The sequence below is a fragment of the Lycium barbarum genome, chromosome 11 (genome assembly GCF_019175385.1).
Source record: "Lycium barbarum isolate Lr01 chromosome 11, ASM1917538v2, whole genome shotgun sequence".
Classification (NCBI taxonomy): domain Eukaryota; kingdom Viridiplantae; phylum Streptophyta; class Magnoliopsida; order Solanales; family Solanaceae; genus Lycium; species Lycium barbarum.
In genome coordinates this window covers 38271866-38284094 of record NC_083347.1, presented here as the reverse complement: position 1 = coordinate 38284094, position 12229 = coordinate 38271866, and the positions used below count along the sequence as shown (strand labels likewise).

The 12229-nt window shown below is 38.0% G+C and overlaps 1 protein-coding gene across 9 annotated transcripts; it reads right to left on the bottom strand.

Annotated features, from left to right (window-relative positions):
• Nucleotides 1-2228: 2228 nt before the first annotated feature.
• On the bottom strand, nucleotides 2229-11025 carry LOC132616803 (receptor-like serine/threonine-protein kinase ALE2). Of its 9 annotated transcripts, XM_060331471.1 has the most exons (23): nucleotides 11007-11025; nucleotides 10375-10461; nucleotides 9393-9521; nucleotides 9049-9309; nucleotides 8846-8971; nucleotides 8662-8736; nucleotides 8480-8569; nucleotides 8265-8351; nucleotides 8047-8136; nucleotides 7829-7918; nucleotides 7624-7713; nucleotides 7162-7251; nucleotides 6983-7072; nucleotides 6473-6586; nucleotides 6206-6382; nucleotides 6036-6116; nucleotides 5826-5927; nucleotides 5602-5703; nucleotides 5121-5492; nucleotides 4743-5033; nucleotides 3912-4301; nucleotides 3579-3822; nucleotides 2229-3340 (listed from the first exon to the last, which is right to left on the bottom strand). In XM_060331471.1, the coding sequence occupies exons 2-23, from the start codon at nucleotides 10451-10453 to the stop codon at nucleotides 2650-2652; spliced, it is 3861 nt and encodes a 1286-aa protein (XP_060187454.1). In that variant the 5' UTR covers nucleotides 10454-10461; nucleotides 11007-11025; the 3' UTR covers nucleotides 2229-2649. The 9 variants fall into 9 exon arrangements, with proteins under 9 accessions (XP_060187454.1, XP_060187453.1, XP_060187456.1 ...); XM_060331470.1 differs by lacking the exon at nucleotides 11007-11025 and having other exon boundaries at nucleotides 10375-10980; XM_060331473.1 differs by lacking the exons at nucleotides 7829-7918; nucleotides 11007-11025 and having other exon boundaries at nucleotides 10375-10980.
• Between the last annotated feature and the right edge of the window lie 1204 nt (nucleotides 11026-12229).

The following is a 12229-nucleotide window of genomic DNA, read 5'->3' as shown; positions in this document are numbered from 1 at the left end:
CGTAGGCACTTGGACAAAAGGCACAAAATTGAACTTTGAAGTTTATCTCTTCTTTAAATTTCTCCATCGATGCTAGTGTTTTGAAATTTTCATTTGTAATAAGTTAACTGTTCAAGTTTGCATGTTTTGAATTTGCAATGTTATCAATTTAAGTTTGAAGTTTTATTTTAAATTACTTATGTAGTCTTGTATCACATTCTCAACTTTTTATAATTTTTAGCATTTAAATAGCCATTGGGAGTCTTCATTCCAACAACATATTCAAGATATACACAAATATACCATTAACATATACAAGATATGCACCAACATACCACTTAAATAATTTATTTTTAAAAAAATTAATGGGCCAGAACCCGGGCTGTTGGTGGGCCGGGCTACCGGGCATGTCCGGCCCAACCCCCTAATTTTTTCCACTAGCCCAGCCCACCACCCTCTTACCGGGTTGGGGGGCTGGGCTGGGTGAGGTGGGCCTGTCCCGGGCCGACCCGGCCCAATTGACAGGCTTAGCTCATATATGTCATCCAACTTTCCGAAATGGCTCATTTCGTTAATAGTTGGGCCCATTTATGTCATCGCGGTCACTGAAATGACCCATCCATGCCACTTACTGTTAACAGCTCAAATAGCTGGTTTGCAAATGCTAGTTTTTACACATGACCTCCAATTAGAGGTCCACGTCATCAAATTAAACCTTAATTTAAATTAAAACCCGACCCACCCGGAGCCCTTTTAACCCAAATAAATTTTTCAAAAGCTTCTGTTGGATTGTGCTCATAAATTTTTGTTAGGTGAGGTTTTGAAGATTTGTGGGGTTACGTGACTGACTTCTTGTTTTTATTTTGGTTTGCCAATATTATTATTCTACTATTTGTCCACAATCTTTGTTTATACATGTCAGTAGTAGCGTATATCTTGAATCTATTGTATTTTTTGTGTGTTTAATGTTTCTTTGATTTGTTGTTGCGCTTATGGAGTGGGTTGGGTTTGGGTAGGGTTTTAATTTAATTTGGGCTAGTTTAATTTGGCGACGTGGGCCTCTAATTGGAGGCCACGTATAAAATCTGGTATTTCAAAACCAATCATTTGAGTTGTTAATGGTAAGTGGCATAGATGAGCCATTTCGGTGATAGCGATGGCATAAATGAATCCAACTATTAACCAGCAAGACCTAGTACTATCTTCATTGTATCTAGGGAAAAGGCACAAATATACCATCGGACTATTGGGAAAGGTTCATTCATGTCACTCATTAGTAGTTGGGTCAAAAACCATTTGGGTCATATATGTCATTACTCACTAACAGAGCTCTACTACTATTAGATTTTGCCACGTGGCGTTATCTAAACCCTTCATTTTACGAGTGACATATATGTGTCATTTCATAGTTCAGTGGCATATTTGAGTATTTTCTCAATTCCTATATAAATCTTCAACTTTTCTAATTTTATGTAACAAGCTTATAAGGACAAGTTTGTCCCTTATACTAATAACAAAATTATTCTACATGAAAAAACTATACTCTCTTATTTAGTTATATGCTACTCTTATTATACATCATTTGCAATTTTCACGTACTTTACGACTCTTTAAAAAGATTTAAAAAAACATAAAATTTGTTTAAGAAAAAAAGGGACGGGTTTAAAAGAGAGTACACTAATGAGGTGAGATGAGTATAAAAAATACATATGAGTGGGACAAATTTGAGCCTTCTCCCAAAACACCCTAAATTTCACTCGTATGTAACTCTCCATACCCAACTACACCTCATTAGTGTAATCTTTTTTAAACCCGTCTCTTTCTTTTTTTCTTAACGAATTTTGTGTTTTTGAAATCTTTTTAAAGTCATACAGTACGTGAAAATTGTGAATGATGTAAAATCTGAACTAGGCAGCCGAGATGCGTTTAAAGAGGTCCTCGTCGCACTCAATCCAAACCTATATCCAAATTTTTGTGTCAACTCCAAAGCTTTTACTAGTTGATTTTTATTCAGCTCGACCGCCTTCATTTCTCGTCTAATTTTTTCTTAATACATCACATTAGGCTTTCAATGAGCTTTGGCTGCATCATTGAAATTCTTCAAGCCAAATGCTGTAACCGTACCAATATTCCTTCCTTGCATAATGGCAATTTTGCAAATTTGGTCTAACCAACGATAAAGTCATTAGGCTGCAACTCCTGTTATTTGTTCAAATACATAAAGAAAATGTTCCATAATACTTGAGACAAAGAATAAAACATGTTTTGCATAACCTTTAGTATTAGCAGATCTTAGCAGAAAATCACTCTTTTGCCTCCAAGATTTGAACTCAATACAAGAAGAGAAAGAACTATGATTCCCATTATGAACAATTAGCATGTTACAATAAATACAATCTTCTTACATAAGATGAAATCCCTATTCAGATATCTCCTCGAACACAGTTCTTCCCAGCTTTTAATGGAGGGCTTATCATACTTATGGATTATGCGGCAGCATTCAGAACAATTTGAGTATGCTGATATTTGCTTCCTCAATCTGTCTTGGTCAAGAAGACCAAAGAAGGTGCTGTACAATTCCATGCAATCTAGTATATCCGGCATGGATGGTGAAAATTGACATTTTGCAGCAAAATTTATCAAAATCCAAGATGGAAACTTCAACCACGATTAGTGGGATCCAGGCCGTAACCCAAACATCACGCCATGCTCGCTCACACTACCTCCAGATAATCTTCTCATTTTATGCCATAGCCTCCTGGTTTTTCCTTTTCTGATAGGACCTGAGCTAGAGTACCTCCTAAATGAACCAGATTCTTGCTTCCCATATCTTGCTAATGGACTAAGTAAATCTGACATTGAAAGTCCCCTCTCAACGTCCAACTCACTGTCTGAGTTAGAGCCCGGGGATTGAGGTCGTCTAGTGTTCAACACTTGGCTTGAAGATGTACTTATCCTACCATCCATGTCAATAGACAGATCATCTCGGCTACAACTTCGAGACATGATGCCTTTTGTCTGTTCGCATTCGCTACATACCAGCTTCAAGGCCTGGACGACCTCACCCATGAAAGGCCTGTGAGATACCTCTGGTTGAACACACATTGAAGCAATAGCAGCTACTTTTACGATGTCATCAAAAGGGAAATCAGGCCCCAAAGTACGATCCACAATCAACTCAAGACCTTCTTCACTCGTAAGGAGTGGGCGTGCCCAAGCGACTAAATTCTCTTGACCTGGTGGCTGGGACATATCCACTGGCTTTCTTCCAGTTAGCAGCTCAAGCAGGACAACCCCATAGCTGTAAACATCACTTTTTACAAGAAGATGCCCTGTCATAGCATATTCTGGAGCTACATACCTGGTATAATAACAAAGTCAAAACTGTATAACTGAAGAACAAAACGTTAAGACGACGATAGTGATTCATATACGTAGTCAATTTCAATTGATTATGGATGAGTCATCTACAATGTATTAACCCCTCCAGTAAAAATAAGTAAGGCATTCAAAAGGAAAAACTTATACTCCAGGCAAGCAGACCACCATAAAGCTGCTGATCTGCCAATGGTTATTTTAAGTCAAAGATGAATATTTACCCAAAAGTTCCCATGACTCGAGTCGATATGTGTCTGCTCCCTTCCTCTAATGCAGCTCTTGCCAAACCAAAATCAGACACTTTCGGGGTGAAATCATGTTCCAGTAAGATGTTACTAGACTTAAAATCCCTGTGTATGACTCGGGGACTGGAATCTTCATGCAAATAGGCCAGGCCTCGGGCAGCACCAAGAGCTATTTTTATTCGGGCATTCCAATCAAGTGAAGAAATTTCCTTGTCAATACCTGAAAGACAGATAATTTTAGCCAGTCTGAAATCTAAATACACATTGATTCAACCCAAAAAGTTAGGAGGGATCCAAATTGAATATTACCATGAAGATGAGATTCCACGCTTCCATTTGGGATGAGCTCATAAAGTAAACAGCGACTGCGCTCCTCAAGACATATTCCTATCAACTTGACCAAGTTCCTATGATGGAGGCGGCTAAGCATCTCTACTTCGGCCAAAAATTCACGACCACCCTGTTGATCATCTCTCTTGAGGACTTTCACTGCCACTTCCATCCCATCATCAAGCACACCACTATAAACAACACCAAATCCCCCTTCACCTAGTACTCTTGCTTCATTGAAGTGGTCAGTTGCTCTCTCAATTTCATTTGAACTGAATGTTCTAGCCGAACCAGTATACGCAGCAAAGCTAGAACTAAAGGATAATGAAGGAGAGTTTGGCCTGCTCCCAATGATGGAGGTTGCAATCCCTACAGCATGCATAAAGATCAGGAAATAATTCTGTAGGTCTTTATTACACAAGATTCATGAGAATCACATAATTTAGATGCATATTACCTACTCACATAATGTGCTTGGTTCAAATCATAAATTTGTGAACCTTAAAGGTTCCTGAATGCAACCACTAAGAGCTTGATACTTCAAGATATTCCAGTCAAAATATATTGAAGTGAAAGAAACTGAGTTGAGCAACATATAGCATATTTAAGACTCCAACATAATTTTAGTTACCCCTAACATAGTATTAACTGGGTGCTACAAAGGCATGACAATAAGGAAAGGCTAGGCTTCTGAATTTTACTGTTTGAAATTCTTTTTCAGCACGGATGAAGAAACCTTATATAGAGAATACAATCATTAGGCAAACCAGATTGCACTAGATCATTTACATGTAAAGCGAAGAATTTCACCTGATGACTTTGCAAGGGATGGTAATGTAGTTAGTGGAGTTGGTTCTGACTGATACCCACGATCTCTATGTCTGAAAAGCAAAACCCATGCAACGGCACAGCCTAAAATAACTGCGACAGAGGCTGACAATACAATTACTGCTATGACACTCTGATTTGGCCCATTTTTGTGCTGTTTCCCGCTGACATCAACTCCAAGGGGCTTGGTCCTTCCATTATTATCACCAGGATATGGTTGGCTACCTATGGTATCAATGTCTGAAGCTGCTGACGGTGGAGACGGAGGAAGACCTGTACATATAATAATTCTATTTAGTTACTTGGGACATAGCATGTGGCATCAAGATGACACGACGGCATTAGCGGTGATTCCTATACCTGGATATTGCACATACAACACATCATAATCACCAAAAAGAGAAGCTTTTATAATAACTTGTTTGTGCCAGAATCTTTGTGATGTCAGAAATGCTGTAGTGTTATCAAATTTTACTCCAAGGGGTACTAAATCAATAAGGACAATGGTCTTCTCTGGATACTGGCTGGCTGAATTTGCTCCCATAATACGAACTTGACTTGGATCCATAAATACCCCAACAGCAATTTCTGTTGCCAGCTCTGAAACCAAAGGGAAGAAGGTGTAGAGTGCTACACTAAGGCGTAGTCCAACTCGCATAGGCAAGACACAAACACAAGGTGCTTTTGGTGGACCATTTGTGAAAGGCTCTGCACAAGTCAATGATGCGCAATCTGCAACATCAACATCATGGTTTAGAATAGTCAGTGGGGCAAAACCTGGCAACTTGTGCTTAAAAAATCTATATCATTAGAGGAGAAACCAGAGGCAGATAACAGATACCTTGATTAGGAGGTGGAGGCGGTAGTGCTTGAAATGGACGCGGTATCTTTGGATGCCTTGGTGGAGACCCAGAGGGAGACATTGTAGGGGAAACAAATGGTTCTTGCAATGGCAAAGATGATATAGAGATAAGCATCAACTATGCATAGAATGAAAAGTATAATATAAGGTTAATGCCTTGATTATGGAATTGCATGAAAAGTAAACATACGACATACTCTTACTTTTAGTTGGTCTAGATGAAGCAGTTGGAGACTCTGATATGGAAGGAGAATCGTGGCTTTCTGGAGAAGTTAAAGGCGCAAGCAACGGTGATACCGACGTTCCTGTAAAGTAGGAGGTGTCAGATTCTTTTTTTTTTTTTTTGGCTATTCGTTTTTCTTTTAGAGAGGCGAACGGGTAGTTAACTAAGGATGACTAGAATGATCACAAACCTGGTGAATGAGAGTGGGGCCTAAGGTTAGTCTTTGGATATGATTTTGAGTGAAACGAAGGAGATGGAGGGATCAACGGACCTTCATTAATTATTGACTGAATTCTGGTCAGTGTCATATATCAGAATAAGTATATCAACTTGACATATTTCTCAGGTAAGATACAGAACCTGGTTCAGTTGAAACAGGAGGATAAACTTCATAGGGTGATGGAGTGATTGCTGTCATATTATCTTTTAGGTGGTGATCCCTCTGAAATGAGGTTGAAGGTGCAGATAGGGGAGAATTAGGGAATTTATGAGGAGGAGCATTAGTAGAGCGGCCCATGGCTTTGTGTTCAGTGGGAGCTACAAGAGGAGAAGAAATCCTTCAGTGACAAAATTGATCGTTCCTCGTCACTGCTGACGATAAATGATAGCAGAAAAATATTCACATACCTTTTGCTGGATGCCGATTGGTCATTCTATTAGGAGGTGCAACAGTTGGAGCACTTGCTCTTTTGTGGTTGATGCTTGGCCACGGAGTTGATACAGGGGTTATATCATGCTTAACTATAGTAATAACACTTTCTCAAAATAACTATGCTGACAATGCCACTTTGAGAACAAGTAGCTATTTGACAGAAAATGGGAAACGAGATAAAACACATTTCTTATATTTTTCTGCAGGCAAGGACAATCCAAAAAAAGGAGTATTGACAACTTCAACTATGAACACATTCAGTAAGCATCAGTTCATTTTTCTTAGCTAGTTCTATTTTGGCAATCCTTAGCAATTTGGAAGCAAGCAAAGCACTAGTTAAGATTCTCATATTCATCTGGTTTTTTACTTGAGGTAGAGTTGCCAACAATATGTGTAGGTTGCGTCAAGTCACAAATTATTTGGTTGGAATATATGGAGTACATGAGCAACACTAGCAAGGACTGAATACATATTCCAAATATTACCTGGTGAAACGGATGGAGGTTTTAGAGGAAATCTTGGATGGCTGGGTGGTGAATTGTTAGGCAACTTCCTTGGAGGTGGTGAAACTGTCGCTGCAAATTCATGGCACAGATGATCGTATCTTGTTTAGAAACAACTATTTACTGAAATATCACCCAGTAAATATATGCGGGAAGTATACCTGGTGGAATAGATGGTGAGACTTCGCGATTGGTTGGGCGGGCGGGCAGTGGATCTTGTGGCTTTCCCCTTGGAGAAGGCGCATTAAGGACTGAATGCAATGAGAGAAAGCTCTATAATGTAAAAATTCATGCATTCATGATCACATCTCTTTATTTTTTCCTTACGAAGTATCAAATACTTTCTTCATTCCGTTTTATATGACACTTTCTTTCTTAGTCTATTCTAAATAGATTGACACCTTTTTATATTATGGAACTCTTTACCTTTGAAATTCCCATTTTAAACTTTCATGGCATGCTCCTATAGCCATAGAAAGGCCATTACATGTTAACACGACAAGTTCTAAGGCTACCTTTGGTATGCGTTGAAATTCTTTCTTTCTTCTTAAACTCCGCTCCCAATTAAACACCACCGTATAAAATGAAATGGAGGGAGCACTAGATAAATATAGCGACAATACCTGGTGGAATAGATGGTGAGACTTCTGGAATGATTGGGTGGGTGGGCAGATGATTTTGGGGCTTTCCCCTTGGAGCAGGCGCATTCAGGACTGAATTGAAAAAAAAAAAATAATGGCATCCATGATCAGATCTAATTTACTTCGAAGTTGGAACTTTATTCTAACAGGAATGTCACAATTTCTTTCAGAAAAAAGGCAAGGATACCTGGTGGAGTGGATGGTGAAATTTCTGGATTTCTTGGGAGGGTGGGTAGTGGATTTTGTGGCTTCTCCCTTGGGGCAGGGGCATTCAGGACTGTGTTAAATAACAGCAAAACAAAATAGTGTACAAAATTTAATGGCATCCATGATCAAATCTAATTCACTGAGAACTTTATTCTAACAGGAATGTCACAATTTCTTTCAGAAAAAAGGCAAGGATACCTGGTGGAGTGGATGGTGAAATATCTGGATTTCTTGGGAGGGTGGGCAGTGGATTTTGTGGCTTTTCCCTTGGGACAGGCGCATTCAGGACTGAGTTAAATAAGAGCAAAACAAAACAACATACGAAATTTAATGGCATCCATGATCAAATCTAATTCACTGAGAACTTTATTCTAACAGGAATGTCACAATTTCTTTCAGAAAAAAGGCAAGGATACCTGGTGGAGTGGATGGTGAAATTTCTGGATTTCTTGGGAGGGGTAGTGGATTTTGTGGCTTTTCCCTTGGGGCAGGTGCATTCAGGACTGAGTTAAATAACAGCAAAACAAAATAGTGTACAAAATTTAATGGCATCCATGATCAAATCTAATTCACTGAGAACTTTATTCTAACAGGTATGTCACAATTTCTTTTAGAAAAAAGGCAAGGATACCTGGTGGAATGGATGGTGAAATATCTGGATTTCTTGGGAGGGTGGGCAGTCGATTTTGTGGCTTTTCCCTTGGGGCAGGCGCATTCAGGACTGAGTTAAATAACAGCAAAACAAAACAACATACTGAAAATTTTATTTTAACTGGAATGCCACAATTTTCTTTTAGAAAAAAGCAACGATACCTGGTGGAATGGATGGTGAAAAATCTGGACTTCTTGGGAGAGTGGGCAGTGAATTTTGCGGATTTTCCCTTGGACCTGGCATGTTAAGGACTAAATTCAATGAAAGAAAGCAAAATAGTGTAATAATCATTTTCTATCTTAAGATACTGTGTCAAAACCAAAATTCTCGTCAGCCAATAATTACCCGGGCCATTTGAGGAGAGAGGACTCTCTGATGGCCTGCTCTCACTAGGTGGCGTAGATCCAGGTACCCGTGGAGCTTTAGTTGGTGCATCGTCAGGTGATTTCCTTCTGGATGACGAGACTGGTGCTGCTCTCCAAAACAAAAATATCAATTCAAACTGAAATCAAGTCATGTCAACATTATGATCACAGTCAGCCACATACCAGGAGCTTCTGGCACAACGACAGGCTGCTCAGTATGTCGATGATCTGTCTTAGGAGCACTTGGAGGCAGAACTGGAGCAGGAACATTCCACGTAATCACAGGAGGAGGAGGAGCTGGTAGAGAAGCGATTTGTGGCGGGGCCGAAGTGATTGCGGGTGGGGCTGAACTGGGTGTTGGCAATATTATAGGAGCACTTGGTTGCTGAGATGGTGTAAGAACTTGTTTCAGTGGTGGAAAAACATTTGCAGGAGGAGAAGTCCCTGAGTTAAAAACAACATAAGATGCATAACATAAAACATCAAATTTGGTTAAAAGATTTGGAAGCCATGAATCACGGTCAGACCATTTAGCTCAAATGCAGGAGCAGGTGCATTACTTCTCAATGCATTCCCATGAGAGACGGAAGAGGGAATTCCCTCTTCAATAGGAGGAATTGCAGTGGATGCTGATGGAGAGAGGGATAAACTGAAACCTAAAAATGAGCTCCAAACATATTTTAAGAATAAAGAAGAAAATAGCAGAAAGTATGTATGATATGCAGTTCATCATTACCAGACCTCAGGAGTTATCCTAGATAATGGAGACCGAAAAGATTCTCTATTTTTCACAATTCTAGCGGAAACACGAGCTCCACGACAGATAAAAAGACAGTAACAGAATCATTTCCCTACTTTTCAACAGACATAGAGATTAATTACAATCATAAAACATTAGAGTGTATAAGGAGGAGGAGGAACATCGAATGTTCATCAGTTTCTGCAGTGGCCTACATGTTTGATTAAGGTATTTGCAAGTAAATCCAGAAGACAATATATTCCAACAAGATCGCATATCATTTTCCACCACTGAAATAAAACAAGTGTAATTTCCCTGGGAGATTAGGGGAAGAATATAGTCATTGCATCATCAATTTGCAACCAGCTTCAAGGCTTTAATTAGAATAAAATAAGTAGGGCCTCTAAAGCCAAAAGGGAATCAGTGATCAATGGAACAGTTAAAAGTAACTAAGCTGCAAATTTCAGTTTGGCACTGTTAGATTAGAGGGAAAATTGCAGGCATAAAAACAAGACTAAACAAAATTCAGAATGTAAAAGTCTCAATTCCCTCACACCAGATGAATCAATCACACAAGTAGCTAATCTGAGTGCTAGAAAATTATCATATCTGGGTATTTTCCTACCAAAATTCAAAAATCAATGTTACCAACACTAAACATTTAAATCAGACAAATTATTTCCTACGCACACAACTCATAAATCAAGAATTGGGTACTTGAATGAACAAATGTACACTCAAATCAAGAACTACAAAAAGGAAGAAATTACCTTTAGATCCCTGAGAGAAAGCAAAGGCACATAACTCCAACACCACCAAGCAAAGAAGGAGCAGCTTCACCCCACCCATCCCATATACTAACCAATTTCAAGAAAACACCCCAAACTCAATGATGGTACAAAAAAGAAAGAAAAAAACTGAAACTTTTTAGATAACTTGAAGCAATAACAAGAAAAGCGGACGTTAGAATTATATTAAGGTAGACCCACAAGAAGGAAAATTGAGAAACAAGCAATAAAGATTAGGCAGATTCTTGAAACGCCTAAATATGGGTTCTGTGATATGAACAAAAGAGCATAATAAGCTCTTTTTTGGGCACAATTTTGAGATTGGCATACTATACACAAGCGTTTCAACTAGCATGTGAGCAATTAAACAACTTTTTTTTTTATCTCTTTCAGTATTAAACACCGACCAGATAAGCTAAGCTAAGCTTTAACTAAAACAACACAACAAACACTCTGTGCTGTAACAACTAACAGCCACCTTTTAACAGACGGACCAGTGCAAAGACAAAGAGAACTGTGATGTTTATTTTACATAATATTATATTCTACTCATCTCTTATTTTAATTAAACACTATAAAAATCATCCTTTGTTGTTTTCGAAAATTGCATTTACCTAGAAGAATTTAAGAGAGAGATTGCCCAAAAAAAGTTTATTTTTTAATCACAAGTGGTAAACAGTAGTAGTATTATTATTTTATAGGGGTGTAAATAGGAAGAAGGCACAAGTAATGGTTTTGATTACATGTACACTCATAGGCAGAGTTATGAGATTCTCCATCAAATTTTTTACCAAGCAAAAAGTATCAATACCTTAGAGAAGCCACGTTTAGGGTGTATTAATTGAGGAATTTAATTTATATACACTGATAGCATAAATTCTTTTAAACTATCTAGATAATTAAACTCATTATACTTCCTCCGGATCAAAAAAAGAGTTTATTTAGCTATTTACACACCCCTTAAGAAAACATTAACTTCTAGACAAAAATAAGTAATTTAACTAAACTACCCCTAATTAAATAGGCATTGAGATTTGATCATATAACACTTAATAGGGGTAAATATGAAAAAACAAGGTTATCTCTTTCTTGATTTACTAAGTGGACTCTTTTTTTTAATTAAAAAAAAAGACTAAGTGGACTCTTTTTATGATCCGGAGGGAGTAACAAATTACCTTATCAATTTTTTGGGCATCAAATTATGTTTAGCGTAATATTTACTTGAAACAATAACAACATACTAGTGTAATCTCACAAATAGGTCTGGAGAGGTAGCACAAATCTTATCCCGATCTTTTGAGAGGTAGGAGAGGTTTAGAATAACTTTCATTGTATAAATACTTTATTTAGGATGAGAAAATTTATATTGTGAATTAATAGTGAACCAATTTTTTAAAATTAGAGTATTTGGTTTGTAGGGGTCTGAAATTCTAGGGATTTGTTTAATTGAATCCTTTTAACTTGATCCTGATTTTAGGTAATTGATGTTGGGCATGGGACTACGGGAGAAGGGGGATTTTGGGAATTGAAATGTGTGGGCATGTGTCAACTGCCATTTGACACCTCACCGTGTTGTACTTTGTCATTTTAATTAACCAACTAAACTAATGGACCCTCACCTAGGGTACATCTACATCTAGGAGACTAGTGGGGTTCATTCTGTCAACGCATTTTATTTTCCACTTAAAATTTTCACTTCTTTGACGTTGTTGTCACTCAATAGTAACACTAATCTTTGGTAATTCAATGTGAATGTGTTGGTTTCTAAAGCGTTCCACTTTTATTTAAATTCAGCAAAAAGTAAGTAAAATGGTTCAAAACTTCCTTGATACTCTAT